We start from the raw sequence: 27,877 nt of genomic DNA, 5'->3' as shown, positions 1-27,877 counted from the left end.
TCAACCATATATCATAGTTAAATATAACTTTTAAGGAAGTTATTGAAAAACGCAATTAAATATAGAATAAGTTATTGAAAAATAAATTAATTTACTGGACATAAGAATTTATAATTAAAAGGAAAAGCCTTTACATTACATTGTAGTGCATGCACTATTCATTCTTGATTTAAATCGTCAACTTTCATATATAATTTATTATCTTATTATATATAGTCTGTATAATTAATATAAGTAGAAATTAGTACAAAATGAAAATATTAGTTAAGAAAATACCAAATCAATGGCATTTTGCATTCAATTGAATTCAATATTTCTCAAACGTTAAAATTTTGATTCAACTATATATAAGTTATATAATTAATTTTTTATTTTAAAAAATATAAACTAAATTCAGTTAAACTCAATTGAATTTGAATAAAATTTGTACACGCACACAGCTAAAATTATGGAGGAGGGGATTTTATGCTCCAAACAAACTTTTCTGGCTCAGAATTTTGAACAGAAAAAATGTGAACTTGAAGCAAGCAATTTTTTATTTTATTTTTGCAATTAATGATAGTAATAGTACTTGCTAAAATTGAAGACAGGCTTAACTTAAAATTCCTTGTTTGTATAACTTGTCACTACCTTCCACTGGTGATGGACTTAATGTTGGATACCTTTTCAGCTGATCTACAGCATCAGATTTCATGACAACCACAGCATTCCAATGCCAGGGTTGAAGATAAGTTGAATCAATGGATGATGACCATGAAGATGGATGAAGTATCACAGAACCCCAATCCCTACTTCCAAGCCTTGCTTCTTTTAATCTTCTCCTCACCAACAAGCCTCCCACGTCTTGTTTCTTCATTTCTGATACACTTTTGAGTATTGAAAGGCAAAGGAGAAGCATCAGTACTGCATCTTCTTCTGGCAATACTTCAACAACCAATAGCCTCCAATTTAGAAGAGCAGTTGCTTTTCCATCTGGGTTATCTTCTGTGAAACGGACTACTGTTATAAAACTCTCCTCGTCTTCTTCTCCCTCGATCTCTTTCTCCTCTAACTCGATTTTCATGTCTTCGCCTTTTCTCTTTGACTTTGTTTTCTTTACTTGATATTGCATCTGCCTCCCTCTCAATAACTGTACCTGCAATTGATGATTGCAACTTGGGAGTTAGCCAGATTAAGAAGCAAAATTTGAAGGATTTTAGGATAATGTTTAGGGAAGTTGACACTCTACCGATGACTCTAGAGATGTTTGATTTAGCAAACTAAAGGTGAGACCTGACACTGATTGTGATGACTCCCATTGTATTGTAAGTTCATCTCCTGTTGAAAAGCACCATGCAGCTTTACATTGTTCAGTAGGTTCCTTTGGTGTTGCAGTGGCCACCACCTTCTCTGTACTAGACAGAAACAAAAAAGAAATATTTGAGATTTGCTCCACAAGGATAGGAGCAGAAATATAATTTTGTATTATAACTATGTCGTCAAACAAGCATCATATCAAGAGGGAGACATAAAAACATGAAGTTCAAGTATTACTTCACAACACCTAATATAGCTAAATTATAAAGAGATAGGACCAAGGCTTAGTAGAAGCCAAACATAATGTCACAGAATATAGCCAATTTAGGAGTGCGGTGGGGGGGCCTATCTTTGACAAGTATTGAAGGCTGAGATTTTTTTCTCAACGTGAAATATAAACTACCTTCAGACAACTTCTGAATCTGAACTAATATGAAAGAATCAAAGAAATAAGATATGAAAGCAAGATATTTTCTGAGCAGAAGTATAGTTTTTGAACTATGCAAGGAAGTTAAGACAGATCTACCACGATTAAATTTATGTAACCTGAACATAAAACATACCAGGTGCTCTACCAATGTAACCAGCAACATAAGACCAAGATCCTTCCCGTATCTCTATAATCCTATCTTCCCATTTTACAGCTGAAGGAGCTTCACCCCCTCTTCTCCAAAATCCTCCTCCTACCCTGTAGTTGAAATATTTGCCTGTTAATAAGTACAAAATGGTATTGCAGTATTAACTGTACCCAGTATCTCTTATTATCAAGGTAGAGTTCATGAAATTCACCTAATTCTAATAACAAAACACACTCTCCCTGCATGATCAAGAACTGTGCGAGACAACCATCGCCCTTCTTGTGGACGATAACTATTCATCTTCAGAATCACATCAGATATCATAGCCCCAGAATCATCAGTGACTCGATCAGGTACACATTTCAACAAGTATGGTGCCTGAACTGGTGGGGTTATTGACGTAACAACATTCACCTGTTGACTAACTTCCTTTTCCAAAGTTAAAGAATCTGCTCTCAATAAATCATTCCAGCGGAACGAAACAGTATCTAGCAGGCTACTTCCTCTTAGGCAGTTACCACCATGACGACGATACTCAAACATAACTCCCTTAGTCCCAAACTCACAGTAAAAGTGCCAAGCTTTTTTCCATGAATCATTGGTGAACTTGGACAAGGCTTTATCTAGCTTTAGTTCACTATGACACCTTACTATTCGGAGGTGTAGGAAATCATGGTTTATATCCTTCTGCAATGTTGTTATTCTTTGCTTAAGCCTCACAAACACACAGGCCTGCATTGTAAAAATTAGACACACTTTATTCTTTTGCAATACTGTCATATATGTCCATGATATTCTAGAGCAGGTATTGTCTGAAAGATGCTACATATTGTTGCAACACCACCACTTATACACTATTGCATAGAAGCTTGGAGTAGGTTCCTCATAGATGTATGAAAAAATTACCAACAGAAAGAATTGAATGGTGTATTAAATAACATCCTCGTGTTTAGGCAAACTAAAGCCAAAGAATATGGCTATCAGATTCTACTGTTTCTACAACCAAGTTGATGATGGTGTCCCTTAACATTAACCAAACAAAACTACTTTATGTCACTTACAACAAAGACTGAACAGAAAATTGCAATCCAGTCCACAACATTCTAGCAAGTATAAAAGAAAAGACAGCAAAAGAAGCATATAGAGAAAGAGAATATGAAATTGACCTCCAATAAAAATCTTGGAAGCATGGACCTGTATTTTGTATTGACATCTGTGCCTGATTCCTCCCAATAGACAGGGGATTTGATTGAGGTAACAACGTCCAACATAAAAGGCACCTCTCCACCAGCTTTCTCATAAGGTTGATTAAACGCCCTATCCCACAACTTCTTGGTTTCTTCAGACTCCTTTTCCTTCACCGTTTCAGACAGAGTTGCCACCTTCTGCAGATCACCTTCTATAGCTAATGCTTTCAAATCTTCACAATACACTGTTGGGTAGCTCTACTCCATCAAAACAAAACAATTAAAGTAATATAAACGAGAATCAGAAAAGAGGAATTGAGAAAATTAACATAGGAAGAAAAGAAAGTCACCAAAAGAACAAATAATTCAATAAACGAAATTGAAGTCAAGGTGAAACGCACCTGATGGGTCAGCCACATTAAGAGAATGTCCGAAGTAGGAACCAAGCGCGAAGAGAACTCACGTGTGAACCTCTGCAGCATAAACAAGAAAGCCTTGTATCGCTGTCTCGCTGCAATCAAGTACACCATCTCGGACCTGTACGGTTCTACAAACATGGAACACAACAACACCCTCTGCTTTTCAACTTCCTTAAACACTCTCTCCTTCAAACTCCCCCCAACAACAGCCACAGTATCCGAATCCTGCGAATCCCAACTCGCCTCGTTCTCAAACGACTCCAACGGGTATCTACTGCTCCAAATCTCCATGCACCGCATCAACGCGTACTCTCTGTTCTCTTCGTCAAAGATTCCCGCTTTGCCAATCAGCTTCGAGAATCTCGTTTCACAGTATTCCCTGTAACTCACCTAAAATAAAACATCATTAAATACTGAATAAATTTTGCTTTTTTTAAAAAAAATATATATATTTTTCAAGGATAACGAACTTACGGGGTTTAAAGTGTGACAGAACCAAACCCAGTGGATGTCAAGGGGAGGAAGAATCATGGGAGGGGAAGAGTTTTGCAGCGTGAGATCAGCAATCAACGGCATCCAGAAATCATGGTACCTGCAAAAACGCTCCACCGTCAGATTAGATTACTGTAACAAGAAAACACACGAGGGGAGTGCTATTTAGTCTAAAGAGTTGACCTTCTTACGGCTTCGACCATAATGGGCGTGTGGTGAAGCCACAAAGAATCCGCCACGGTCCTCAAGAAGCAGATATTTCGCCTGGCCGCCGACACGAGATCGATTCCGAGTGGTATGGCGGCAATTTCCGGCGTCTCGCCGAGACTTGCGGACGAAGTGCTCGGCGAGATTTCGGAAGCGTCGAGATTCTCCGACATCGTTTCGGTGGCTATAAAGTTGAAGAGTTGTTAGTAAGTTAGGCGCATGATTGGAGAGTGCAGAGAGAGAAAAATGGTTGTGTGGTCAATGAGAGGTGTTGAAATGGATGAAGACGTTGTGTTGTGCTGTTTGTCGGAGCTGGGAGCAAAGAGAATAAACGGAAAACAGAGATGGAGTTAAGGTGACCCTGTTTGACCACGTGTGACGATCCCGTGTCAATTCCATTCAGGATTCAGGAGTGTGCAATTCCATTCAATTAGTACTGCTCTAGTTTTCAATTAATTCTAAAAAAGCTCCAATGCACACACATTAAAAGAAAATAATACTAATAGAGTATTTCTTTGGTAAGTTAATTTATCAATTTTATAAAGAAAAAAAAAGTTTTAGATGTATTCAGTTAAAGTTATTTTTTACTATTTTAGTTCTTGATATAAAAATAATAATTACCTTAAAAAACATAAAACTAAAGAAATTATTAATCATATGTGAGCAGAGTTGTTTGCGGTGTAATTTTAACTTAAAGTTTAGTCTCAATCAAGTAAAAAAATCAAATGTGATGCAATTTGATTCAATTTAAATTATTTATAAAATATGAACTAAATTAAATTACTTTTTTTAATTTAGTTTGATTTAATTTTTGTGGTTTGAAAATTTTATTATTAAATAATAAAATTGTGTTAATAATTAAATAAAATTTAAATAATAACTAGTTTAACCATAAAACAGTATAAATAAACAACAATTAAACTTAAAATAAAATAGTAATTATTTTCAACTTGAATAACAAACATTCAAATTAAAAATAAAACATTATATTTATTTTCAGGTTCCAAAATTAAAAAATAAAATAACATTTATAATATTTGTGTTTAACCATAAAAAAATAGATATTCATCGACAAGATACTAATTATAACAAAAATTTCTAAAAATATTTAATTTAATTTTTACATTTCAAAAATCACAAGTGAAATCAGACCCCGATTTATAAAATACAAAAATCAAAGCAAATGATTTAACATCAGTTTTTCTTATTTTGAATACCACTCCTGTATCTTAGTATTTGTAAGTAAAACTACCTAACCGGGAAGATAAAATTGAAAATTCTGTCGTGGTCCCAACCCCTGGCATCACAAAATTATAATGCAATCCACATGTCAGCACGTGGATCAAGGCACCACTCTATTCGGTGCATTTGGCCCACATACATACCATGTCTTTGTTTTCTTGCCATTATGCTCTCATTTTTGCTAACTGCTTAGCTCTTACGTCAGTTACATAAATAAATTAGGTTTAGTTGCGGGTAAGCACTAATACGTAAACCTACCGCAATTCGAGTGTATGATTATGAGCCAAAATGACGTTATGGGTTCCTTTTACAAACTTAATTTTAAAAAGGTTTTTTTTTTAAATATATTTTTCAAGGGTTCTATTTTGTAAAAAAATCAGGTGATATTGTCATTTTCATCCGCATAATCCTATCATTCATGTTAGAACAAAAAATACGTGTGTCAAGTGTGTTTCGTCATCACCACTGCGAAACACACGGTTTGCGTGACATGCATATCACCAACTTCAACTGCGTAACACCGCGGCAATAACATTGTTCATGCAGAAAAAGCATTCACGTGCCATGTGGGTTTCGCCAATGATAATGGCGAAACACATTGCGCATGTCACAAGGTTCCGCCAACAGTATTGGCAAAAACCTATGGGTTCCTCACTGTGCTTTTGAGAGGTTGTAGGTTCTAGTGGGTTGAAGTGCCTTTTATTTTGTGTAAGACAAAATTTTAATTGTTCATTTCATAAAATAATTGTGTGAAGGCTGAATAATATACCGTCACAAAATATAAGCAAGAATATATTATTATATTATTTAAGAACTTATAATTAAAAATTTGATTATTTATTTAAACACACTCATAATTAAGGTAAAAAACAATTAATAGAACTAGTAGATTTTTTAATAAAGATAATTTTGAAGAATTTAACCTTGTGACATGCACAATGTGTTTTGTCACTATCATTGGCGAAATCTACATGGCAAGTGAATCCTTTTTCTGGTGTTATGCAGTTGGAGTTGATGATATGTATGTCACACAAGCAATGTGTTTTGCCAGTGCTAATGGCGAAACACACTTGGCACACATATTTTTTTTTGCTGACATAAACAGTAAGGTTACGCTAATGGGAATGACGATATCACGTGATTTTTTTTTTTTACAAATCAGGCCCCTTGAGGAATATGTTTTAAAAAAGACCCTTTTAAAAATAAGTTCGTAAAAGGAATCGCATTATGCCTGATTATGATCAATTCGAATTTCTGGTTAAATTGAATAATAACTTGGTTAGATATGACTTATGAGTAATTAGCATCCGACGAATAAGCACATATACAAGAAATGGCATCGTCCATAAACATTAATGATGGACTGAGATATTATATGTTCCACATCTCAGTTACATGTGCAATGTGTTGCAACCTTGCAAGTAGCTACATTTATTATATATTCAATATATACTAAGATCAGCCTAGTGATAAAAAAAGTTAGATAAATACTGTATATCAAAATTAAGTTTGATTCCACTAAGTTGAAAAAATATAACTAAATTGCATATTTTGAAATAAAAAAAAAAACATATCATTCTTTATGTTTTGGAGTGATAAAACATGTTGAGTCTACGCATCAACTCACCTAGTAAACAAAAAATGACGAGTTAGATTATATTTAACCATCTTGTATATATATATATAGATAGATATATGTTTGACTCTTCTTTTTTTCAAATGTATTATTTTTTTATTTACTTATTATGTTCATGTATAATTTTTTGTGAGTAAATATGGTTGGCACCAATTTATTTATTTAAGTTTTTAATGTTTTTTAAGGTACACATTTGTTAATTGTTATTTTTGTTAGTTTATTTTGTAAAATTAAATCCTCTAATAAGAAAATTTATAGTTATATTCAAATTTTGGTTAGTTTATTATTATTTGAGGTCCTCTAACTAAATTCAGGTTAGTATTGTGAAATGAGAGGTTTAATTTTCTTTTTTTAGTTTTCCTTCAAACGAGAAAAAAAATTCTTTCCTATTTATTTGATTTCTATAAATTCAAACATAAACGATTAAAAAGGACCAGATATGACCATACTATTAGGCTGCACAAAAAGATGGAACTAAAGTACACCAACGTGTGGACAAATTTACGTAACAGGTTTCATTTAGAAACTTTTTATGTGAGTATGTTTTTAAACCATTTACAATGGGGATCTCTTATTTGCATGGAAATCGTTGTTTGCTTTGGCGGTAACCGCAAGTCGAAAGGATCGAGGGTAGAAATTTAGTTGCAATCATCCAAGTAATCACTAGAGTACAAACAATTTTCTTTTAATAATTATTAGTTCCACCAAAAATAAGTGTTAGTTAATTGATTGTTCAATAATGGTGTTTTCCATGAACAAAGTACCAAACTATTCGGTATATAATTAATTGTGTCGAATTACATTCATCTTTTTCGTTTTTTTTTCAAATATATTTCCTTCTTAAGGTAGATGAATATGAATTATATTTCATTATATTATCAATATAAAAACATCTTAACATTAATAAATAATTATGAATATGTTTGTAAATGTATTTTGTAGTTTTTTAGTGTCGTTAGCAATTAATATTAAATATCATATTATTGGTTTTAATATTTTAAAAGATATTATAAATTTTTAAATACTTTTATCAACAATTTTTAATTTTAATTTTAAATTTTTAAAGTCACAAAAATTATAATAAATATTTAAAATTAGTTCTTAATGATGTATACAATAAACGAGAAAATATTAAAATAAAATTAAATATAATATATATTTTTCTTCTAAAGAACACATACTTTTTAAAAACAAAAACTTAAATTGAATATGCTTGAAAACAGAGAAAGACATAATTTACTCAAATTAATCTAAAATGAAAATGCTAATGGGTGCGTGAAGTCGTCGTGTTGACAAGAATTGTAAACTGATATTATTATTATTTAACTTGAGACGAAATATGATGATCAGTAATCTAATGACTTGTTTAGATGGATCGAGTAAAATTCTAAATATAAAAGATATTTAAAAAAAACTATTTTTTATGTAATTAAGTATATTGTGGTGTATCATTTTCTGTTTGTATATTTTTTTTCTTCTAAAAGTTTTATTTCTAAAACTAAAGTTAATTCATCAATATTGAGCAATTATTTTTGTTTCAAGAAAATTTTAAGGTTAAGATATTTTTCTTTAAATTCTTACTATCTAATGGGTAATCAATATCAATATTTATAGAAAGAGAGAAAATTTCATATGATGAAACTTTTTAGGAAACAAATATTTAATCACTCTTAATAAATTAAAATTATTTATTATGTAATTATTAAATATTTAACATTTTAAAAATCTACTACGAAGTTAAAACATTTTTTTTATTCAAAAAAACGAGTGTTTTTCACACGTTTTGAGACCCCTTAAAGTCCGAGTGGACCATTAATGTATGCAAAATGAATTTGTTTGACTTTTTTTTATAAGGTAAATTGTAGAATATGTTTTTGAATTTAATTTTCATAGATTATCATGTTAATTTTTTTTTCTTTAAATTTTTTAAGATTTTTAGATGTTAACCAATCAAAATTATATTACCTATATTTTTAAGTAAATATTAAAAAAAATTATTTAACTGACCTTACGTACATGTTAGGCAACATAACGAATCAAAAAGTAATTTATTATTAAACAACAATATAGAAACCTTTTACCACGTGATGTGAGCACATCTAAATCAAATTCCAACTTAACATAGATACGGCACTCATACACAAAGTTCAACAAAATTGTATGTCATATTAATTGTTATATCGTACCTAATTTGACATCACAAATGAGTCCTGAAACACATTATGCGTGAGAAGGACTGGGATAGATAACTTTAACTCTATAAGCATATGAAACTTTAGCGGGATTATCGGCAACATGCATGCATGATTCCACATATATTTTAATCTTGCAGATCCCAGATTGGTAAAAATATAATAATTGATCACTCAATATAAGTAAGCGCAGGTATGATGATTAATTTGGACACTGCATTTGGATTATTGGATAACACAGTTTGAGGTTTTCGGAGTTAAAATTATTTTATAAGACAGTGTCATGTAGTTTTTCTGAATATCTAACGAGAAATATATATTTATGACTTTGAATTTTATTTTTTTACTGAATTTTCGACTTTAAATCGAGATTATTAATTAAGTTCAATTAATTCAAAATACCAATTAATCTATAGGTAGATATTTTTTTTATGTTTTTTCTTTTTTATCATGTTATTATATGAATTATATACAATTTTCTCAATAACTAATCTAGGTTGAAAACTCCAACCGATGAGCTTTAATGATATTTTTCTCTCCGATCACATTTGTTTAGATTCATTAGAATCGAATTCAAAATCTAAGAAAGAGATAAATTTAGTATTATTTGGACCAACAGCTTATTTGTATTTTTTTATACTCTTGGAGCAATAAAAGTTGGTCAGAAAATATTCATTGAGGATTTGTAAAAAAAAAAAAAATACATAGAGAAATTTAAAAAAGAAACAGAACAAAATGGACTGAAGTTGTGCATGCAACCCGTGGCATTGGCGTGTAGACGAGGTATATTTGTCAATTATGACAGTTTAGTTGTCCCTGTTTTTAGTCAAACAATAATTTTTGGTCTGATTTCAACGCCTTCAACGATAAGCCCTCCCTTCAACTGATAACCCACCTCCATCAAACTCATCAGAACCTCTTCATCAGCTTCACCACAGAAGAACTCACCCATCTCAATTTCCATCCACCCATCTTCTCTTCTCATTGGAATTCCAATACTCTCCTTCTTCAAATTGTTCTCATCTTTCTCATTCTGACACAAATATACCCTCCCACTCTGCTTCACTTTGTTGTCCACCGCAATTGATACCTCACACGCCACCGAATCAAGCCCGTATTCTCGGTGGGATGTCTTCATTATCAGATAAACCACATATGACGTGTTTGGCGTTAGAATCCTCGTCCCAATTTTGCCTTGGATTTCTAACCAGCTCACCGTTCTCAGCTCGGCCACCTCTTTGAACCTGCTCAATCATTCATCATAATTAAGCGGACCAAGAAATATAAACATCAGTTAATTTTTAAAATGTTGTATTTAATATTTTCAAAGTTTGTCTGCTTAATTAAGCAAATTAACGCGTGCTGAAAGAAAGTTGAAACTGGATCATTAGTTTAAATGTTTATGAATAAATTAATTACCTTGATTCAGGAACTGGTCTCCAGCTCCAATACAAAGGGTCATTGCTCCACGTTATAGAAAGCTGCCTTGCAGATAGGATATAAGATTTCTTACCCGAAGACTTGTCTAATTTGAAGCTCTACAATATGTACACATAATTAATTAATTGATTGATTAATATATAAAATTATATGATGCAAAACAAATGAAGCTAGCATGAAAGGACATCAAATATGTACCATGTTGCCTCCATCTAGGAGGAGTGGATGACAAAGAGCATAGAAAAGGTGTTTGTATGAAGAAGAGGAATTAAGGGAGAGGGGGTTGAGAGCCCTTGAGACAATGTCAGAGTAATCAGAAGGAAAGAAAGTTCGCCAGAGAAGGTCAGAGTCAGCGGAAGAGCGTAGGGTTGAAGAGACCATAGAGAATCTACATGCGTCTGGTGGAGATGTGTAAGACAGAATTTTGGAAACACAATCCTCCGGCAACGTATCCATGTGGTGTTAGGTAGAATAAAAACCAAATCTTTGTGTTCTAGAGCAGCCAGGCTCGTGATTTCTGAATATATAGGCAAATTTGACAGGAACATCGTTTTGCAAATGTAGCTGTTAACTCAGGGAAACAAATTAGGCACCTTATCATTTACCTTACCTCTTTGTCGCTAATGTAGGTAAATAATTGAGTAATTAAATATTAATAAGTAGACCAAATCCAAAAGCCACCAAGATAATATTTTATATTAACAAACTTTAAAACCTCTATATAATTGTGCTTTGATCCTTTCCACGTTAATTATTTTTGTATTTTGCGGATGCGCAAATTCAAATTGTATTCTCGTGGTACATGCGTGACGATTAGGTGACGATGACTCCAAAACTAATCTAACACTTTTTTTTTTTTGGAATTATCAACTATTAACCAAAACATCTATTTTTGGTTGGAATATTATTTAACTTAACGAAAATTCAATGATGAAATTCTTCGGATACTATATTTTTTACTTCATTCGGATATTATATTTGCTCGAGTGATGCGCAGATACGAGGGGGAAAAAAACAGTAATAAACCAATAATTCGTCGCATCAGAAATAAATTATCGTCTTAAATATTTAAATACAATATTAGTACGTATACTCAGTAGTATGATTTATCACCTGAGAATAAGAATTGAGCGTTACAAATATTTTCCATTAACACGATTTATTATATTATTTTTTTATATTATTAATACAAACTCATTAGGATTATATTGTTAGGTTTACTAAGTACATCCCTTTCCTTTTTTTAATATAAATATATTTAATTCTATTATCTATCATTTATTACTATCAATATTTTGAAATATAATGTTAAAATAATGATAAATGCAAAATTTAAGTTAATTTTAGCTAATAATGATTACAATTTCTTCATTTTACTATTGTTTGTAATGAAATAATGAAGAAATTAATATATTTATAATTTTTTATAAGCAAACGTTAAAAGAAGAAAATTTCAAGTGTTTTAGAGGAAAATTGATGCAAAAACTGAAAGAAAAAATCTTGAAGAAAAGTTGGAAGAATTGGATCGCTCGTTTAACGCGCACTCCAGGCTTAACTCGCACTCTAGGCTTAGCGCGCAGAAAGGCCACAGCGAAACTCAAAGGCGCATTTAGCGCAAAAGCCCGCGCGAAGTCATCATGAAAAGTAAGCTATCTAGAACCTATATGAGGAGGAGGAAGTAGAAAGGAAAGACACATCGAGTCTCAAAGCGCTCTCCAATGAAAAAATCCAAAGTCTGGGTCTTTCCCTCAAAGGAAACCCTCTTTTCTTAGTCATTTCCCAGTTTCTTGCTATTAATCATCTAACTCCTTCTTCTATTAGTCTCTAAAGTGTAAAGTCTGGGCTATGAGAGGCTAAGTTCCCTCTGTTGGGAGCCTAGCAACCAATGTCCTTATAATGTAACCACTCTTCTTATGTATTAATGTAATTTTAATTTTTATTATCTCTTTTATGTTTTTCATCTCTATTGTATGGTTTGGCCATCCATACATTTGTTTTTAGGGGTTATACATTGAAAAATGGTAATGTGTAAAGAATTGGGGAAGAACATCTCAACAATGCATTATTAGGGATAAAGTGACTTTGTTGTGCATATGCATACATCTTCATAATTGCATTTTGAAATCATCTTTTATACTCATCTTGTTAATTTTATTATTCTTGCCTTCTTAAATTCAATTTTTTTCTTTCTTCTTATTCTACTCCCTTTTCCCTGCTTACAAATTGGGTAATTACGCAAGTACAAACAAAGTTTTTATAAACTCGACACTCGATCTTTCGTTTAATCTTTACACATTGTAATAAAATTGATACACTTATCAATCAGTTAACAAATAACAACATAAATATTATGAATAATACAATAATTAAAATAAATATATAAATAAAATAGTCAAAATCACTTTTTTTTTTATAAAAAATGTCTAATCAAGGCTTACCTAAAATATTTTTGACCAAGATCAGCCAAAAATAATCTTAAACAAGATTGGCCAAAATCAGTCATACTAAAGATCACCTAAAAATCACTCATAAGCAAAGTTGAAGAAAAATAAGTTTAGATGAGATCAATGAAAAAACATTGACAAAGGTAAAAAGAAAATAATTGCTATCGAAATTGTCCCAAAGCAACCTTAGACAAGATCAACCGAATTAAAATTATATGTTTTGGACAATTAAAAAACTATATTTAAAATAACATGTGGACTAATTGTGACCGTGAGTCCATATTAAATGAGATTTGTATGGGGTGGGACCTTGTAAGGCCTCTCATTAGGTGGGCTAAAGCCCCTAGGGTCATAATAGAGACACAAGTGTGTTGATTAAAAAAATAACATCTCTAATCAAAGATACATTTTTCATCAAATACTTTTTGTTTTAGTGAAAAATCTGACCTAAAGTGCTCATGGTGTTGGGTTATAATTTGGTTTAAGTTTGATTTATAGGCTGCCTTGTTTGGTGTGGTGGCTTCTATGATTGGTATTTGGTATAGTGAAAGGAGAAGACAAATAATAGAAATTAAAAATAGAGTTTTGTAACAATGGTCCTGAATGAGAATTTTTATTTTATTTTAATTTGACTTTAGTTTATATAATTTATATTTTTTAGTTCGTACAAAATTATTTTAATCTATTTTGAATTTACAAAAAATATTATAATTTCAGTATTTTATTTTTAATTCCTATAAAATTACTTTAGTATTTTAGTCTCTAACCATATGCCAAGGTGCACGATAATTTTTTTATGAACAAAAGGAGCTACACCCGGAAGAGAGATAAACTATTAGAATTAGAAGAAAAACTAAGGTGGTGTTTGATGTGAGTATTTATTTTTTATTTTAATTATTTTTTTGATTTTCATATTTTAAAGATTAAAAAAATATGTATCTAAGAAGAAAATATTTTAAAGTATTATTATATTTTTACTTCTTCGAAATACTGAATTTGTTGTTTTTTTAATTTTTGATCTGTTTTTAAAAATATTTTCAAAAGAAATTATTTTTTATTTTTTTCAATTTTAAACATTTTCATTCTTATTTTTTATTTTCTTTAAAAATAAAAACAAAAACGTCACCTAATGAACAGAACATCAGCTAAAACAAAAACTAAAAGGTGAACGATAGACAATTGACACAGTGAGATAATACTGGATAATCTATTTATGCCATCGTTTTTTAACATAGTTTCTACGACGACGAGAATTAAAAAAACATATTTCGAAAATTAAAATGACTGAAGTAATTTTAAAAGAATAAGAAAACAAAATACACATTACAGGTATTAACTAAAGAAATATTTCTCTTAAAAAACAAAAAGAAATATTTAAACCATAAAAGTACTATTTTTCTAGCCATAAAATTTGGTGCCTCGCCTTACCTCACTTTCCGACCACAACCATGTCAGCGTTCATTTCCCACAACCTTAAACCCGGCGGCATCATGGTGTCCCCTTCTCTGCACCACCGTTCCTCATTCCCTTTGCAACTTTCTTTGAAAGCACCCTTCTCTGCTTCCCATCCTTTAGTCCTCACCCGAAGACTCTTCCTTCCTTCGGTTTCCGGCATCTGGGACGCTCTCACCGGCGGCAACAACAACAATGCCCGCGAAGCCGTTCTCGCAATTCGACGCGGAATGCTTCTTTTCCGCCAGGTTTGTTCTCCAAATTAAACCAAACCTACTTCCATCTTCCTCACGTTGTGTTTCTACATTATGTGTCACATGTCATGCTTATGCTATGATGTGTTAGTAATTTACTATTTGGAGTTGTTTTATATAATGTAATATCACCTTTTTTGAGTATGATAATTATGCAATTATAGTCCAGAATAATTTTACACGGTTAATTAATTAGATATCATAATCAGAGATATAAGGTTAACTTGGATATAAAATTAAGAGAGATAAGTCGTGGGTTTGAGTTTTCCACTAACAAAATAAACTAACATATTTACCATCGTCAAACTTGCTATATGATAATTTGTTACATAATTAAGTTGTTGTACAAATAAATTTTCTCGTTAATTTGTTGTTAAGGGTGATGTTTCGGGGTCTCTTGCGGAGTTTGACAAGGCAATTCAGTTGGACCCTCGTCAAAAGGCGTGTAGGTTTATACACTTTTGGAAAACGCTTCTCTATCAATTCACTTTGATATTTTGGTCATGAGACATTTTGATTGTAATGTTACCAGATCTTTGGCAAAGGGGCTTATCACTTTACTACCTTAATCGGTACTTTCTCTACTCCTAAAAATACTTTCCCTAACTAACTTTAGGAAATAATCATTGTTGAAATTTTTAGTGACAAAGTCAAATTAGGTGTGGGCAAGCACAACTACAATGTGCTGCATCTGAATGTATGGAAAGGAGACTGAATTGGATCCCTTTTGCCGTAGATTTGAAGAGGCAGCTGAGCAGTTTCGGTTAGATGTTGCCCAAAATCCAAATGACACTGAAGAGTCCATATGGTGCTTTCTGTGTGAAGCTCAACTGTTTGGAGTGGATGAAGCAAGGAAGCGATATCTTGAGGCAAGTCCTTGATTCTATTACTAGGAAGTTAACATCACAATGGACTGTGTAAATATTCAAATGGTTATCCACTTTCTATATGAATTTAGGTTGGCAGAGACCCAAGGCCAGTCATGCGGGAAGCATATAACATGTTTAAAGATGGTGGGGATCCAGAAAAGGTGTGCTTTAATGCCCTTTTTCTACTAGTAGTATGCAACTATCCATTTGTTATTTGATTTGTTTCTGTTAGATATAAAACTATGCTTAAGTCTTCCCTTAATAGCTTGAGCTAGTTTTTGGAGAGTTGGTCCTTTAAAGCAAGCCATTTCTTTATCTTCCTACACATTTACCTCATATAATCTGGTAATCCTTCCCAGGTAGTCCTTTCCGAGATACTTAAACTAAGATTCTGTGAGCCATTGTATTAATCTGATATAATTGTCACGAACTCTGATATATTTCTTAGAACATATTGTACTTACATCCCCTAAGATTTAATCCAATTACACCCAACAATCTCTTTTTTGACCCTACACAAGTCTCTTTATATAACACCCTTCCATTAACATAAATCTCCCTTGATTTCTTATATTAGATGAAGTGAGGGAGATCAGTGTAATGTTGGAAAAAGAATAGGGGTACCAGGTGTAATTGTGTTAAATCTCAAGGGATGTTAGTGAAGTTTACTCTATTCCTTATGTTTGCACAAATGCTAAACTTGAGCTTATCTTCTTGAAAATTAATTAATATGCTGTTATGTCATATGTGAAGGGGTTACTGCTTGTTCCTCAGTCTATTATTAACTTTAATAACTTAGGAAGTATCTTCAAATAAATTTGTTTTCATAGAAAAAGTAGAAAACATCCGGAAACAGCCTCTTTGCATATGCAAGGGTAAGGCTGCGTACAACATCCCTCCCCCATACCTTCGCATAGCGAAGAGCATCTGGACAATGGGGTACGAAGTTTTTTTTTTTTAGAAAAAGTAGAAAACACAATGAAAAATCCACTTCTTTTTGGTGAGAGAATAAGAAGTGAAAAATTAACAGTGAGGACCTTTTGAGGCTGATATTTATTGTCAAGGACATTTTAACTACATTAGCAGCACATTGACTGAGACTAAATTATATCAATTGAAAAACTAGGAAGATAACATTATTCAAGTTGAAAATAAAAAGTCAAAATGTTAAACTTTTTTTTTTTTGAATAAGTGAAGGACCAATAGTACAAATACGCTAAATTTATTTTACATTTTTAATATGGGCTTTGGATTCCATAGGCTCTTGTTTTACATTTTTTTAGATTAAGATATCATATTTACAATTTTTCCTTCATGCTTATTTTATCATAATTGCAAACTTATAAACAGGTTTACAATACTTATCTTCCTTCAGTTCCCTGCATAGGCTATAATGTTTTTATTTGACTTTGTTATTGTCACTCCAAGATTCCTCATGCATTTGTGAATGCAATCTGACACGAGCAATTGATTTACCTTTCTAGCTTGTAGCTGCATTCTCTGGTAGCAGAGAAGGTGAATATTTTTATGCTTCATTATATGCTGGGCTTTATTACGAATCTCAGGTATTCTTGCAACTTCCAAGGTTTTTCCTTTTTACCCATACTAGTTATTCGTATCTGGTATGATGATTGATATCATTATCACCAATGAAACTCTGGCTGTTGTTTACACAGACTGTTGGGTGGAATATTTGTGGGGATGGTAATTTGACAGAGAAAAATGTTTTTCCTTTCTTTTTGTTTTGACATAAGGAAAAGTAGATATGTGTTGTTGAAATAATTATTGTGCATATATAGTCTTGGTATTTCCAATTTATAAGGTTGTGACCAACTTTGCAAGAATTCAGCACAACCTTCTCTGCATGAATGAATATGTTAATAAGGAGTTGGTTTTGTTGGGGAATATTGGATTGCTTAAAATAAGGTAGAAAAACCTTGGCCTGAATCCCTGCAGTTGCTTTACTTCTTTTTCTGGACACCTTGCATGGTTTGATTTCCAACCAAACATGTGCATGCACAAATATAAACACTCATAATAGACAAGAGAAGTATTTATTAATTTCCTGTATTAACATGCCATATATTACTATGTCAGAAGATTTGTACTTTTTATCATTTTATTTGGTTTGAAAATGACTTGTGAATTTGGAATGCATGTTAATGATTTTTCCATGGGTAGAACGGAACAGATGCTGCTAAAGTTCATATAGTTGCTGCATGCCAGTCTCCTTATGGGCAAAGGTTTGGTTTTGAATATGTACACATTTCTTAGCTAGATGATTAATGCAAATTGGGAACATGAAAGGTGCACTTTCATTCTTCAATGCAGGTCTGATGATTATATGGCCTCTCTTGCCAAGGTTCACTGTCGCTGTCGAAATTGGGTCTTCAACTAAAACTTTTTTCAGTGTGTCCATTGTGCACGACGAAGCTCATTCATAAGTTTCTCTATACACTACTCACAGCTTCTTGTGAGTTACTGTGCTACTGGAACGGTTAAAAGAATTTATCATATTCCTTTTTTCCTTAACCTTTTCACTTTGATTTTGTGGTCTATATGAATATTAGTAGACTGGTAGAAAGTTTTTAAACATGAGATTTCTTTTAACAGTGAAATTATCTTTTAGGTGAGTAAACTACTATTTGGTTTCTAAAAACACTTCTAAGAGAAAAAAAATAGGAAGAAAAAGATGAAATGAACAACTTCTCCATAAGAAAAATGAGTTTTCCATTAATTAATTTATAGAAACTCTCATATAACTACTCTAAAAGATGAAAGAACATCTACAAAATTAGTTAATGGTTAGTTAATGGAGAAACTCTATTGGCCTTATGAAAATGTTCATTTCATTTTTTTTCTTATTTTCTTTTATTAGAAGTGATTTTAGAAAAACTTATTCAAACAAACCCTGAATCCATTACTCACGATCAATACCTACAACTCTTGTCTTGTAAGGATTATAATGATTGTTTCCTGTTTAGGTTAGGTGACTTGCAAGTATTTAGGTATGGATTTATTTTAGTGAGTTATATTTAGGTATGGACGATGATGTGCAATACCACATAGATATCAATATTTTATGTTGAGAATCTTAATAATGGAGGAAATTTGAAACTTCAAAGGAGAGTAATGACATTGACGTAGGGTCACATTATTGAGTATATACGCTAAGTTCATATCTAATAACTTCTGGTTGAACATAACTTTATGTTACGAGACTCGTTGAGATCTGTAACGTAAGGGCGTGAGTTTGTTTTTCAAGCAATACCGTTTTTTTACATATTTTTAAAGCAAAACCTATTGCAAAGTGATATATTTAGTCTTTTTCATTTTTCTTATTGGTTAAATTAAACCATATGTCCATATACTGGACGATTGACGAGATGAAAGACACAAAGTGATATGATGTAATTAGGATTTTGACACGTTACATGACTGATCCAGCTAATCATGTTTTCAATATTTGTCCAATTGTCTTAGCCTGCCAATGGCTACTTTTCTATCGTTTTTGTCTTCAACTTGGTGAATGACTTAGTCACTTAGCAGGCCCTACTTTGTTCTTACGCACTACTAAACTCTGTGTCGTCTTTTTTTTTTTTTTTGCTTTTTCTTTTTTTGGGGCTAGACTGTTGCAAAGCTACTTGAGTTATCACAAATCACAAATATATACAAACCACAACTAAAAAAAATAGCAGATGATTTCCAATCTATTTTGGCCATATAAATAACCTGGCGCTGCAATTTATGTTAAAAATAAGTGGCAATTCTATTTTTTTTATTATGAATTTTCTCCTTAATGGTGGAATAATAGAATCAATAATCATCCATTGAGGTAACATGCCGATCCTTATTAGTTTGAATTTGTTATTATTAAGGAATACCAATCATATGCCATTTTGGCATATTTTCAGTGGCAAGCATCAAAAGTTGGATATTCTCTTTCAAACTGAAGGATATATACCGCTTACATTTTCAGCCTGTGTGCATTTATTTCGTCAGTTCTTGATTTTTAACCAAAGTTGCTCTCCTCCACCGTTTCACCAAATGACAATAACGCTTTCAGGAGGCTTCAATCATTTTAAGGATCAAATCATTGGAATACAAACTTTTGGCCTTTCATTATTAAACTTCAGTTGCCTTCTTACTTCATTCCACAGCCAAAGAAATTCGAATATAATTTTAACATCCTAGCGTTTTTGCCTTATTTAATATTATAGTATGAAAAAATTTCTAATTTTCTATAACAGCAACGACAGTAAAAGAAGTTTCTCAAAAAAATAAAAAAATAAAAACAACAACACTAGAATTGTTGTTTTCACAGTATTGTTTGTTTACATAATTCTTTCTGGCTCCGTTAAACTCAAAATGGAAGTTTTTTGTTTTTTTTTTCGTGTTATAAATATCAACGTTTTAATTGGCACAAAGGATACCAAAACATTGCCAGAGTATTCTTTTTTTTTATCCACGTAAATTTTATATTTTCTAATAAAATCTTTTTCATACACAGTAACTAAGAATTGAACTCGTAAAAATGCATTTTACATTTCCTTAATGCTGTAGGATCCATTATAATGCCTTTAGCCATGTCATATGTATTACAATTAGCCATGTTGGAGCCTTCACTATTGCTGATGAGTTGGTGCTTTTTTATGTTCTTAGTAAGATTATATAATTTTTATTTTTTGTTTGCTGATAGAGAATCTGAGCCAAATTCATGGCATGATGAATTGGATCGCAAGAAGTATCCCCGTATGCCATGGCATGATGTCCATTGTGCTCTTTGGGTACCTCCCTGTTGTGACATTGCTCGGCACTTTGTTCAACGTTGGAACCATGCTAAGGTATACAAAATGATGTTATTTCATCTGAAATGTTTCTTTTTATTATTATTGTCATCGTCCTATCTTACATGGTGAAGCATATCATAGAGAACTAAAGCTCCAAATGAACATGGAATTCCATTACTTATGCCTCACCATCACATGGTCCTTCCTCGTTACATGGCAAGAAGCAAAGAGATAGACATTAATTGATGAAAAGAAAGACGAAGACAAGTGGAAAGATACTGACATGCAGGATTCATTTTCCTCAGAGTCTCCAATGCAGGATATACCACTACTTTTACCTCAAGAAGCTGATGGACTAGATACTTCAAATGGAGATCATAAAAATTTAAGTGGAAATTCTCCATTATTGTCCCAAAAGCTGGAGCATGAAACTTTAGTTTCAGACACCCAGATGAAAGGGTTTCAAGTTGAAGTTGTTCCTTACTTGGGGGCACAACCTGTTGTCGTTGCTCTAGATAATTGGTGGGAAGCACCTGAAGAAACCAATGATGACACTACTTTGTAATATGGACAAGTTGGTCCACGTACTACCTGCCACTGTCAGGTTAGTATGATGCCTTCTGGAGCTTCTCTGTAAAAGATGAAGTTTTTCAAATTTGCACTAGTCCCTGAATAATTAATTTGTCTTTCTTAGAACAGTCTACAAAGACTGGTAAAATATGACTTTAGTAGTTATTGGTAGAAAATTGTACCAATATTAGATCATAAATATCATATTATTCTTCAGTCGCTGTAAATTCTTTATAAAAGGGGAAAAAGTTTACAATGGTGTGAAGAATAATTATTTTGTGGATGATATGCCATGTCAGAAACCATATGCTTATACAGAAAGGGTGTGCAAACTATAAAACAGACAAATTTGCAAAATTTTGCTCCTAGAATAATTCAGGGAAGGATTGTTTTGGTGTTTCCATTTGGGTGGGCAATATAAATTATATTTGTGCCAAAACAATTGGTCATATTAACGTTTGTTCATCCATGTTTATGCACAGAATCTAGCACAACATATTGGTTCTTAGTTTGGGAGTTACCCTAATTTATGTCAATATAAGTTTACATAATTTTTTATTTGCCACTATCTTGGATGAATGTGAAATCCGCAGGTAATCAGAAGTGTCAGCCAGTGGTCTGCTGGAACAAGTCAGCCTGAAGAAAGCATTCACACTGCATATTGTTCTCTTATTGAAGAAGCAAAGCATTTTATCTACATTGAGGTAAATTAATTTTGAGGAACTGTACTAATCTTGATCTTGCTTCAATGTTGATAACTATATCCTGTTCAGCGTTGCATCAAAATGAAACATATATTTTCATAGTGATCTCAAGACAAAATCTGTGATAAGTCTTGAATTAAGCTTTGACTGGTTGCTTACATTGTGCATATGTCATAGTGGCAATGTACAGAATAATTTCGTACTTAGACTAATAAAACACATTTCCCCCTTCTTATTTTGTCTTTCTCATTTTGTTTCCATTCCGAACCAATTTTTCATATCCTGTTCCTTTTAGTTTTTATTTTAAGAAATAAATAAATAAATAAAAATAAGAATTAAGTCATTAGAACTCTCACTATATAAAGAAATTTTTAACCTCAGAACAGTTTTACACAACACTTTTTGTTCCTTTTTCTCTAATTCTCAAGAACCCTAATTGAGCAATTAGAGGAGGAGCTCTAGAGAGTATCAGAAATGTCATTATTGCTAACGGAACGCTTAAGTGATTGCATCGAGGTAAGAGATGAGTTATTTACACTTGGAGATTAGAATGAATATGTGTAGGAATCCCTAAAGGATCAATTTTTGGGTTATTTTGAGTTGTTTTATGAAATCCAATTCTGTTTTTATGTTTTTAATCGCACACTACTAAAAAAAGTTCTTTTTACATCGCTATATCCACATCGGTTTAGGAGAAAATGATGTTAAATAAATTGCAGTAACATTTTTGTAAATAATGGAAAATTTTTTACATCTATTTTTAAGAGACCATCTTTGAAATTAGACCGTCTACATCGGTTATTTAAAACCACCGTTGAAGGGCACAAAAACCTAACACACATGTTTTTTACTCTTGTTTCTCTCTCTTTCTATAGCAGTAGTATTCATTCACCCTAAAATCCACAAACCTCTCCAATCCCACCGCCATGCCTCCTTTCTCCCACTCCAAGTTTGCCTTCACATTAACCTCTCTAGATCTCTCCCAAAATGCCCTATTTGGCTCCCTCAACAACATGTCATTTCTCCCCTCCCACTCCAACCTCCAATCCCTCAACCTCTCCACCAACCTCCTTGAATGCGATCTCTTACAACAACCAACGACATCGAAGACGTCGGAGAACGAGAAAGAAGACAGAGGGAGAGTGCAAGTTGTCATTGGTCTTCTCCGTGTCGATCCAGACGCCGACAGTGGCAGTGCGGGTTGGTGTTGGTATTGATCGTGACCGTGGTGTCAGGCATCGCCGCATTAGAAGTTCAACCACCTCCGTGTCACCGACTTCTCTTACAACAACCAACGACATCGAAAACGTCGGAGAACGAGAAAGAAGATAGAGGGAGAGTGCAGGTTGTCATTGGTCTTCTCCGTGTCGATCCAGACGCCGACAGTGGTAGTGCGAGTTGGTGTTGGTATTGACGGCGACCGTGGTGTTGATTTTGTTTCTAAAACATCAAACATTTTGCTCTAGGCCAAAAGAGATCTTCAAAAAGTGTAGTTTGGATCTCCTAGATCTAGTACACAATGTTTAGCTTTTATAATGATTTAACCACTCAAATATTTTTCTTGTTTGGTGTATAATTCCCATATTGATACAAGTATATGTGCATAGTAAATTGATGATCGTATAGCTTTTATTGGATCATCTAATATAAATGGTCACAATTTTCTTGGATTAAGAGACTCTAAGGTACATTTGATATCTGCCTTTTGTTTCTATAATCAGCTATTTCTAAAAGCATGTGTAATTGTAATGATTTTGGACAACTGCAAAATTTGAGTTTAATTGATAGTCAATTTTGACTAAGAATGATTAAAATTTCTTTATTTTACTGTTGTTTTTAATGAAATAATGATGATTTTAATATCATTTTAATTTTTGGTCAGCAAGATTTAAAAGAAGGAAATTACAAGTGATTTTGAGGAAAAATTGATGCAAAGCCTTGAAGAAAAAGTTAAAGATTGGACCAGCACAAGCTTAGCGCGAAGAATGCTCACGAAGAAGCCCAAAGGTGCACTTAGCGCGAATCATGCTTTAAGCACGTGATCACCGTCATACTCGTTAAGCCTATAAGGCCTGCTTAGCGCGAGATTGCGTGAATCTTAAGCTACCTTAGGCCTATAAAAGGAGTAGGAAGCAAAGGATAAAGACACACCAAGACTCAAAACTCCCTATGGAATACATCCTAAGTCTGAGTATCTCAAATAGGGGAAACTCTCTTTCTATGTCCATTATCGCCTTTTCTTCCTTTATCCATTCATTTCCTTCTTCTATCCACAATCAACCCTTAAAGTATAAAGTCTCTCATGACAATGAAAGGTTAAATCCTTGATGTTGGGAGTCTGGCAGACCAACTCTTTTAATGTAATTATTTCTTATTACTATTTAATGCAATCTAGTTTTTAGTGCTCTTTTCTGTGTTTTGTTGTTTATTGATTATGGTCTGATTGCTCATGCTTATGTATTGTTGTTTAGGAAGTAATGCATTGAAAAATGATTATTTTCTAAGAACTGGGAAAGACATCTAAAAGAAGTCATTGCTAGAAATAGATTGAGATTTGTTTAGCCTATTTTATACATATTCAATCTTAATGCAATTTACTGTTTTTATCTTTTCAAAGAAAATTAGGAGAGAAAAATAAATAAATTAGGTTATTCATGCAGGAAACCAAATATAGAGTATCATAGCAGTAGATAATAGATGTGGGTAGAAACTGAGATGACATAAAATAGAGAAAATTTATTAACATTGCATCACAAGTAGTTTTCGCATGTTAGACTCCAACACATTTACATTCTGAATTTATCTCTAAGCATTCAAACTTATTATCATCATCTTTATCTTTTACTTTTCTTATCTTTTACCTTAAAATCTATCTATTCTATCTTCTACTTTTTTATTTTTAAATCTCTTATCTCTTTAAATTTTTATCTTATCTCCTACCTCTCTTTATCTTATATTTTTTAAATTTTTGACTTTCTTCAAATTTGACATTTATAATTCTTCATTTTTTTTCTACCCTTCTCTTGCTCAAAAATTGGGATATACACCAATACAAGTACGAACAAAGTTCCTGATACTTGAATTTCGTACTTTACTACTTGAGACAAATTGATACATTTATTAATGAGTTAACAATTTTCATCAACCAGATGGGAGTGATTATAGAAGACAAAGAATATGTTGAATCATTGATGAATGGGAAACCATGGAAGGCTGGGAAATTTTCCTATAGACTCCGCTGCTCATTATGGCAATGATCAAAATTTGGGCTTTTTATGCCACATGTTGCGGCAATGCAGGCTCTATCAGGCAGTCTATCTGTTATTGATTAATGGGAACAATAAACAAGTTTGAAAAAATTAGGCTATGTGCAATGATTAAAACCTGACATCTTGTAAACTTGTTCATGGAAGTGTAAAACTATGAGATAATGAAGTTGCATAGCAGTTTCATCACATTCATGTGCTTGGATATCTCTATTCTTAGTCATAGAGTGGAAAAGCATCTCTCCCTTTTTCCCTGGTCACTACCCTCTAGGAAGTGGCTCACACTACCATGTGTTACAGTTACACACTTGCAGTTGACTCCATCAAAACCAGGAATGGGCAAATAGCTCAACTTATTTACTTTTGTTAAGATTTTTTTTTGGTCAGCACTTTTGCTAGGATTTGTTTCTCTAATTACCTTTGGAGTTTGCTCAACCATAATTTCCATGAGCAACCGTACTAACTACATAACCATCATTTTCTTAGTTGTCTGTTATCACAAAAGACTTGTAACATGTTCATCTGTTTACTTTACTTTCTTGATAAGATCCACCTAACAATATTCTCTTCTTCATAACAGATCGGTAAAATCAGTGATCCGGTGGCAGATACAAATACAACCTACAAGGACTTGTGGTAAGCAACTGCAAAGGTTAGACTTTGACTTCCTGGTTTGTGTGTCCTCTTCGATATTGGGTGATTTAAGAGAAAAATTATTTATCAACATCGTAGCCGATCAATATGTTAAGAAAACACATCTTCCTTTAAGCCCCTATATTTTAATAATTGAGCTCAATTTTTTACTTGACAACACGGTGACTGATAAGATGTTTGTAATATACATAGGCAGAATAAAAAATATATTTTTCTTAAACAAACATGATATAGTCAGATGTTGACTTTATTTTTTGGTTAACACACGTTAGTTGACTGAGTTCCTATGGTATCAATGTAGTAATGTAAACTTCTATACGTTTTAACAGGAGAATACTAGGATATACCATGAGGTCTTTGCTTGCATTCCCAACGATCAGATACACTCAAGTGGACTTTTCCCCATTTTCTTCTTCTATGTTTTCTTATTATCTCTTTTAGCTTCTAGTTTATCCTTTCTTATAATTGTATTATACTTTACAATAACATGAAGAGCTGCACTTCGGCCAAGCATGGTTCACTGGAAAGAAAAACTTGGTCATACCACCATAGACATGGGAATAGCCCCAGATGAGTTGGTCTGTCATGAAAATGGAGAAATCAAAACAATAGACCCAATACATAGGTTGAAGTCTGTGAAGCATCTTGTTTCCTTTCCTTTGGAGTTCATGCGTGAGGAAGATCTTAGACCGGCTGTTATTGAGAGCGAGTTTTTTGTTGCTCCTCAAGTATATCATTAAGTATGTTGCTTTGCGGGTAGAAAGAAGATTCTTTGAACATTAAAATTACGTATTGAATTTGTATTCTTTAGAAGGAAATGTAGAAGCTAGACTTGGAGTGAAAGGTGTTAAGATTGAACACAATGGAAAAGAGAGCTGAAGGAGAAAGGATACACAATATGGTTTAGCTACACTTTAGAGAGGGAAGTGGTTATGCAGAGTCCTTATGCTTAAAAAAAAATAAGTATGGTTAATAACTCAGTTCAGAATTAAATGGCAGTACTTTATCTCACCAGAAGAATTGATGGTAATATGCCATGCAACCTTCATATATTGTACAGCACTATTTTTCTTTTTTCTTTTTCTTTTTGACTGGATACTACCCTAATTCTTTCATTGTAAAGGAAATTGTATATATATTCTTCGATTGACCTGGGAATTGTTAATGTATGATTCTTATACTCCCTCTGTTACTGAATGTAATTTTTTTTTAGTTTTATTTGTCTGTTTTTATAAGATTTTTTTATTGTCTTTTACATTAATTATTTTTTATAAAAATATCCTTTATTATTTTATAATAAACTCTTTTTGGATTGTCTTCTACATTAATTATTTTTTATGAAAATATCTTTTATTATTTTTTAATAAATGATATATATTTAAAAGATAATTATATTATCTCTCTTATAAGAATGGAATTAATAAAGAGACTAACACACATTAATTTAGTAGGTGAGAAAATAATTAAGTGAAAAGAGAAAGATTATGAGTCCCAATAAATTTAAGGATAATTTTGACAAACAAATACAATTGTTAATAAATTTAATATTATTAAAAAAATATATTAATCAATTTTCTTAAAAGATGTGAATTACTTACAAGAGTTTTATATTTAATTACGGAAAAGCAGTATAAGATTATTAATAATTACTGCAAGTTGAGGTTATTGATTTGATCAAGTGCATGTTTATTTCAGATTTTTTTTTTAAATAATTATTTTATTTGGGGAAAACCCACTCACAACAGGAATGGAAGATTGAAGAAGCACAATGCATACTACAGAGAAAATACCAAAACCCCAAATTTGTCATGGTTTGACATGTTTTGCGCGTCCACAAAAACCTTCAATAAATATTAACTATTTCAAATAAGATAACAAGTTTTTTAATTTTTTTTATAAAAAAAATCCCCTCCAGGTAGTGTGTCACCCTACATATCCAAATTATTATGCGCATAATTTCAAATAAGATAACAAATTTTTTTATACAAATTATTAGGCGCGCTCGTTTTACTTTATTGCGCGTGTTCAATTATACTTTTCCGATTTTGATTGTACCGAAATCATTTTTAAATAAAATTATGTCTTCATCTAATCTCTCTCAGAAGCACGATTTGTAGTGGTTATGAAATTAATAAAGCAATAATTTTATTTACATTAAAAAACGACACTTTTGTTGACATTATAA

The 27,877-nt window shown here is 32.2% G+C and overlaps 3 protein-coding genes and 1 pseudogene across 6 annotated transcripts; 2 read left to right on the top strand and 2 right to left on the bottom strand.

The window, feature by feature from the left end:
• Window positions 1-511: 511 nt before the first annotated feature.
• LOC114371271 (glycine-rich domain-containing protein 2-like) lies at window positions 512-4,605 on the bottom strand. 3 transcript variants are annotated; one of them, XM_028328743.1, is made up of 8 exons: window positions 4,156-4,605; window positions 3,955-4,072; window positions 3,463-3,870; window positions 3,041-3,319; window positions 2,086-2,606; window positions 1,860-1,984; window positions 1,273-1,394; window positions 512-1,135 (listed from the first exon to the last, which is right to left on the bottom strand). In XM_028328743.1, exons 1-8 carry the CDS (start codon window positions 4,350-4,352, stop codon window positions 593-595), a joined length of 2,313 nt encoding a protein of 770 aa, XP_028184544.1. In that variant the 5' UTR covers window positions 4,353-4,605; the 3' UTR covers window positions 512-592. The 3 variants fall into 3 exon arrangements, with proteins under 3 accessions (XP_028184544.1, XP_028184543.1, XP_028184545.1); XM_028328742.1 differs by having other exon boundaries at window positions 1,229-1,389; window positions 4,156-4,604; XM_028328744.1 differs by having other exon boundaries at window positions 838-1,135; window positions 1,273-1,389.
• A 5,225-nt stretch (window positions 4,606-9,830) lies between these two features.
• LOC114370322 (F-box protein PP2-B15-like) lies at window positions 9,831-11,281 on the bottom strand. The gene is made up of 3 exons (XM_028327632.1): window positions 10,888-11,281; window positions 10,669-10,787; window positions 9,831-10,493 (listed from the first exon to the last, which is right to left on the bottom strand). Exons 1-3 carry the CDS (start codon window positions 11,143-11,145, stop codon window positions 10,076-10,078), a joined length of 795 nt encoding a protein of 264 aa, XP_028183433.1. The 5' UTR covers window positions 11,146-11,281; the 3' UTR covers window positions 9,831-10,075.
• A 3,248-nt stretch (window positions 11,282-14,529) lies between these two features.
• On the top strand, window positions 14,530-18,791 carry LOC114370030. Of its 2 annotated transcripts, none has more exons than XM_028327321.1 (8): window positions 14,530-14,833; window positions 15,218-15,284; window positions 15,372-15,411; window positions 15,576-15,708; window positions 15,798-15,869; window positions 17,193-17,273; window positions 17,900-17,951; window positions 18,040-18,791. In XM_028327321.1, exons 1-7 carry the CDS (start codon window positions 14,582-14,584, stop codon window positions 17,918-17,920), a joined length of 666 nt encoding a protein of 221 aa, XP_028183122.1. In that variant the 5' UTR covers window positions 14,530-14,581; the 3' UTR covers window positions 17,921-17,951; window positions 18,040-18,791. The 2 variants fall into 2 exon arrangements, with proteins under 2 accessions (XP_028183122.1, XP_028183121.1); XM_028327320.1 differs by having other exon boundaries at window positions 14,531-14,833; window positions 17,890-17,951.
• Window positions 18,792-20,259: 1,468 nt separating this feature from the next.
• Window positions 20,260-26,843, top strand: LOC114371751 (annotated as a pseudogene).
• Window positions 26,844-27,877: the final 1,034 nt, after the last annotated feature.

This window comes from Glycine soja, chromosome 10 (genome assembly GCF_004193775.1).
Source record: "Glycine soja cultivar W05 chromosome 10, ASM419377v2, whole genome shotgun sequence".
NCBI classification, from domain to species: domain Eukaryota; kingdom Viridiplantae; phylum Streptophyta; class Magnoliopsida; order Fabales; family Fabaceae; genus Glycine; species Glycine soja.
The sequence above is the reverse complement of the archived record's forward strand: the minus strand, read 5'-3'. Positions and strand labels throughout refer to the sequence as shown.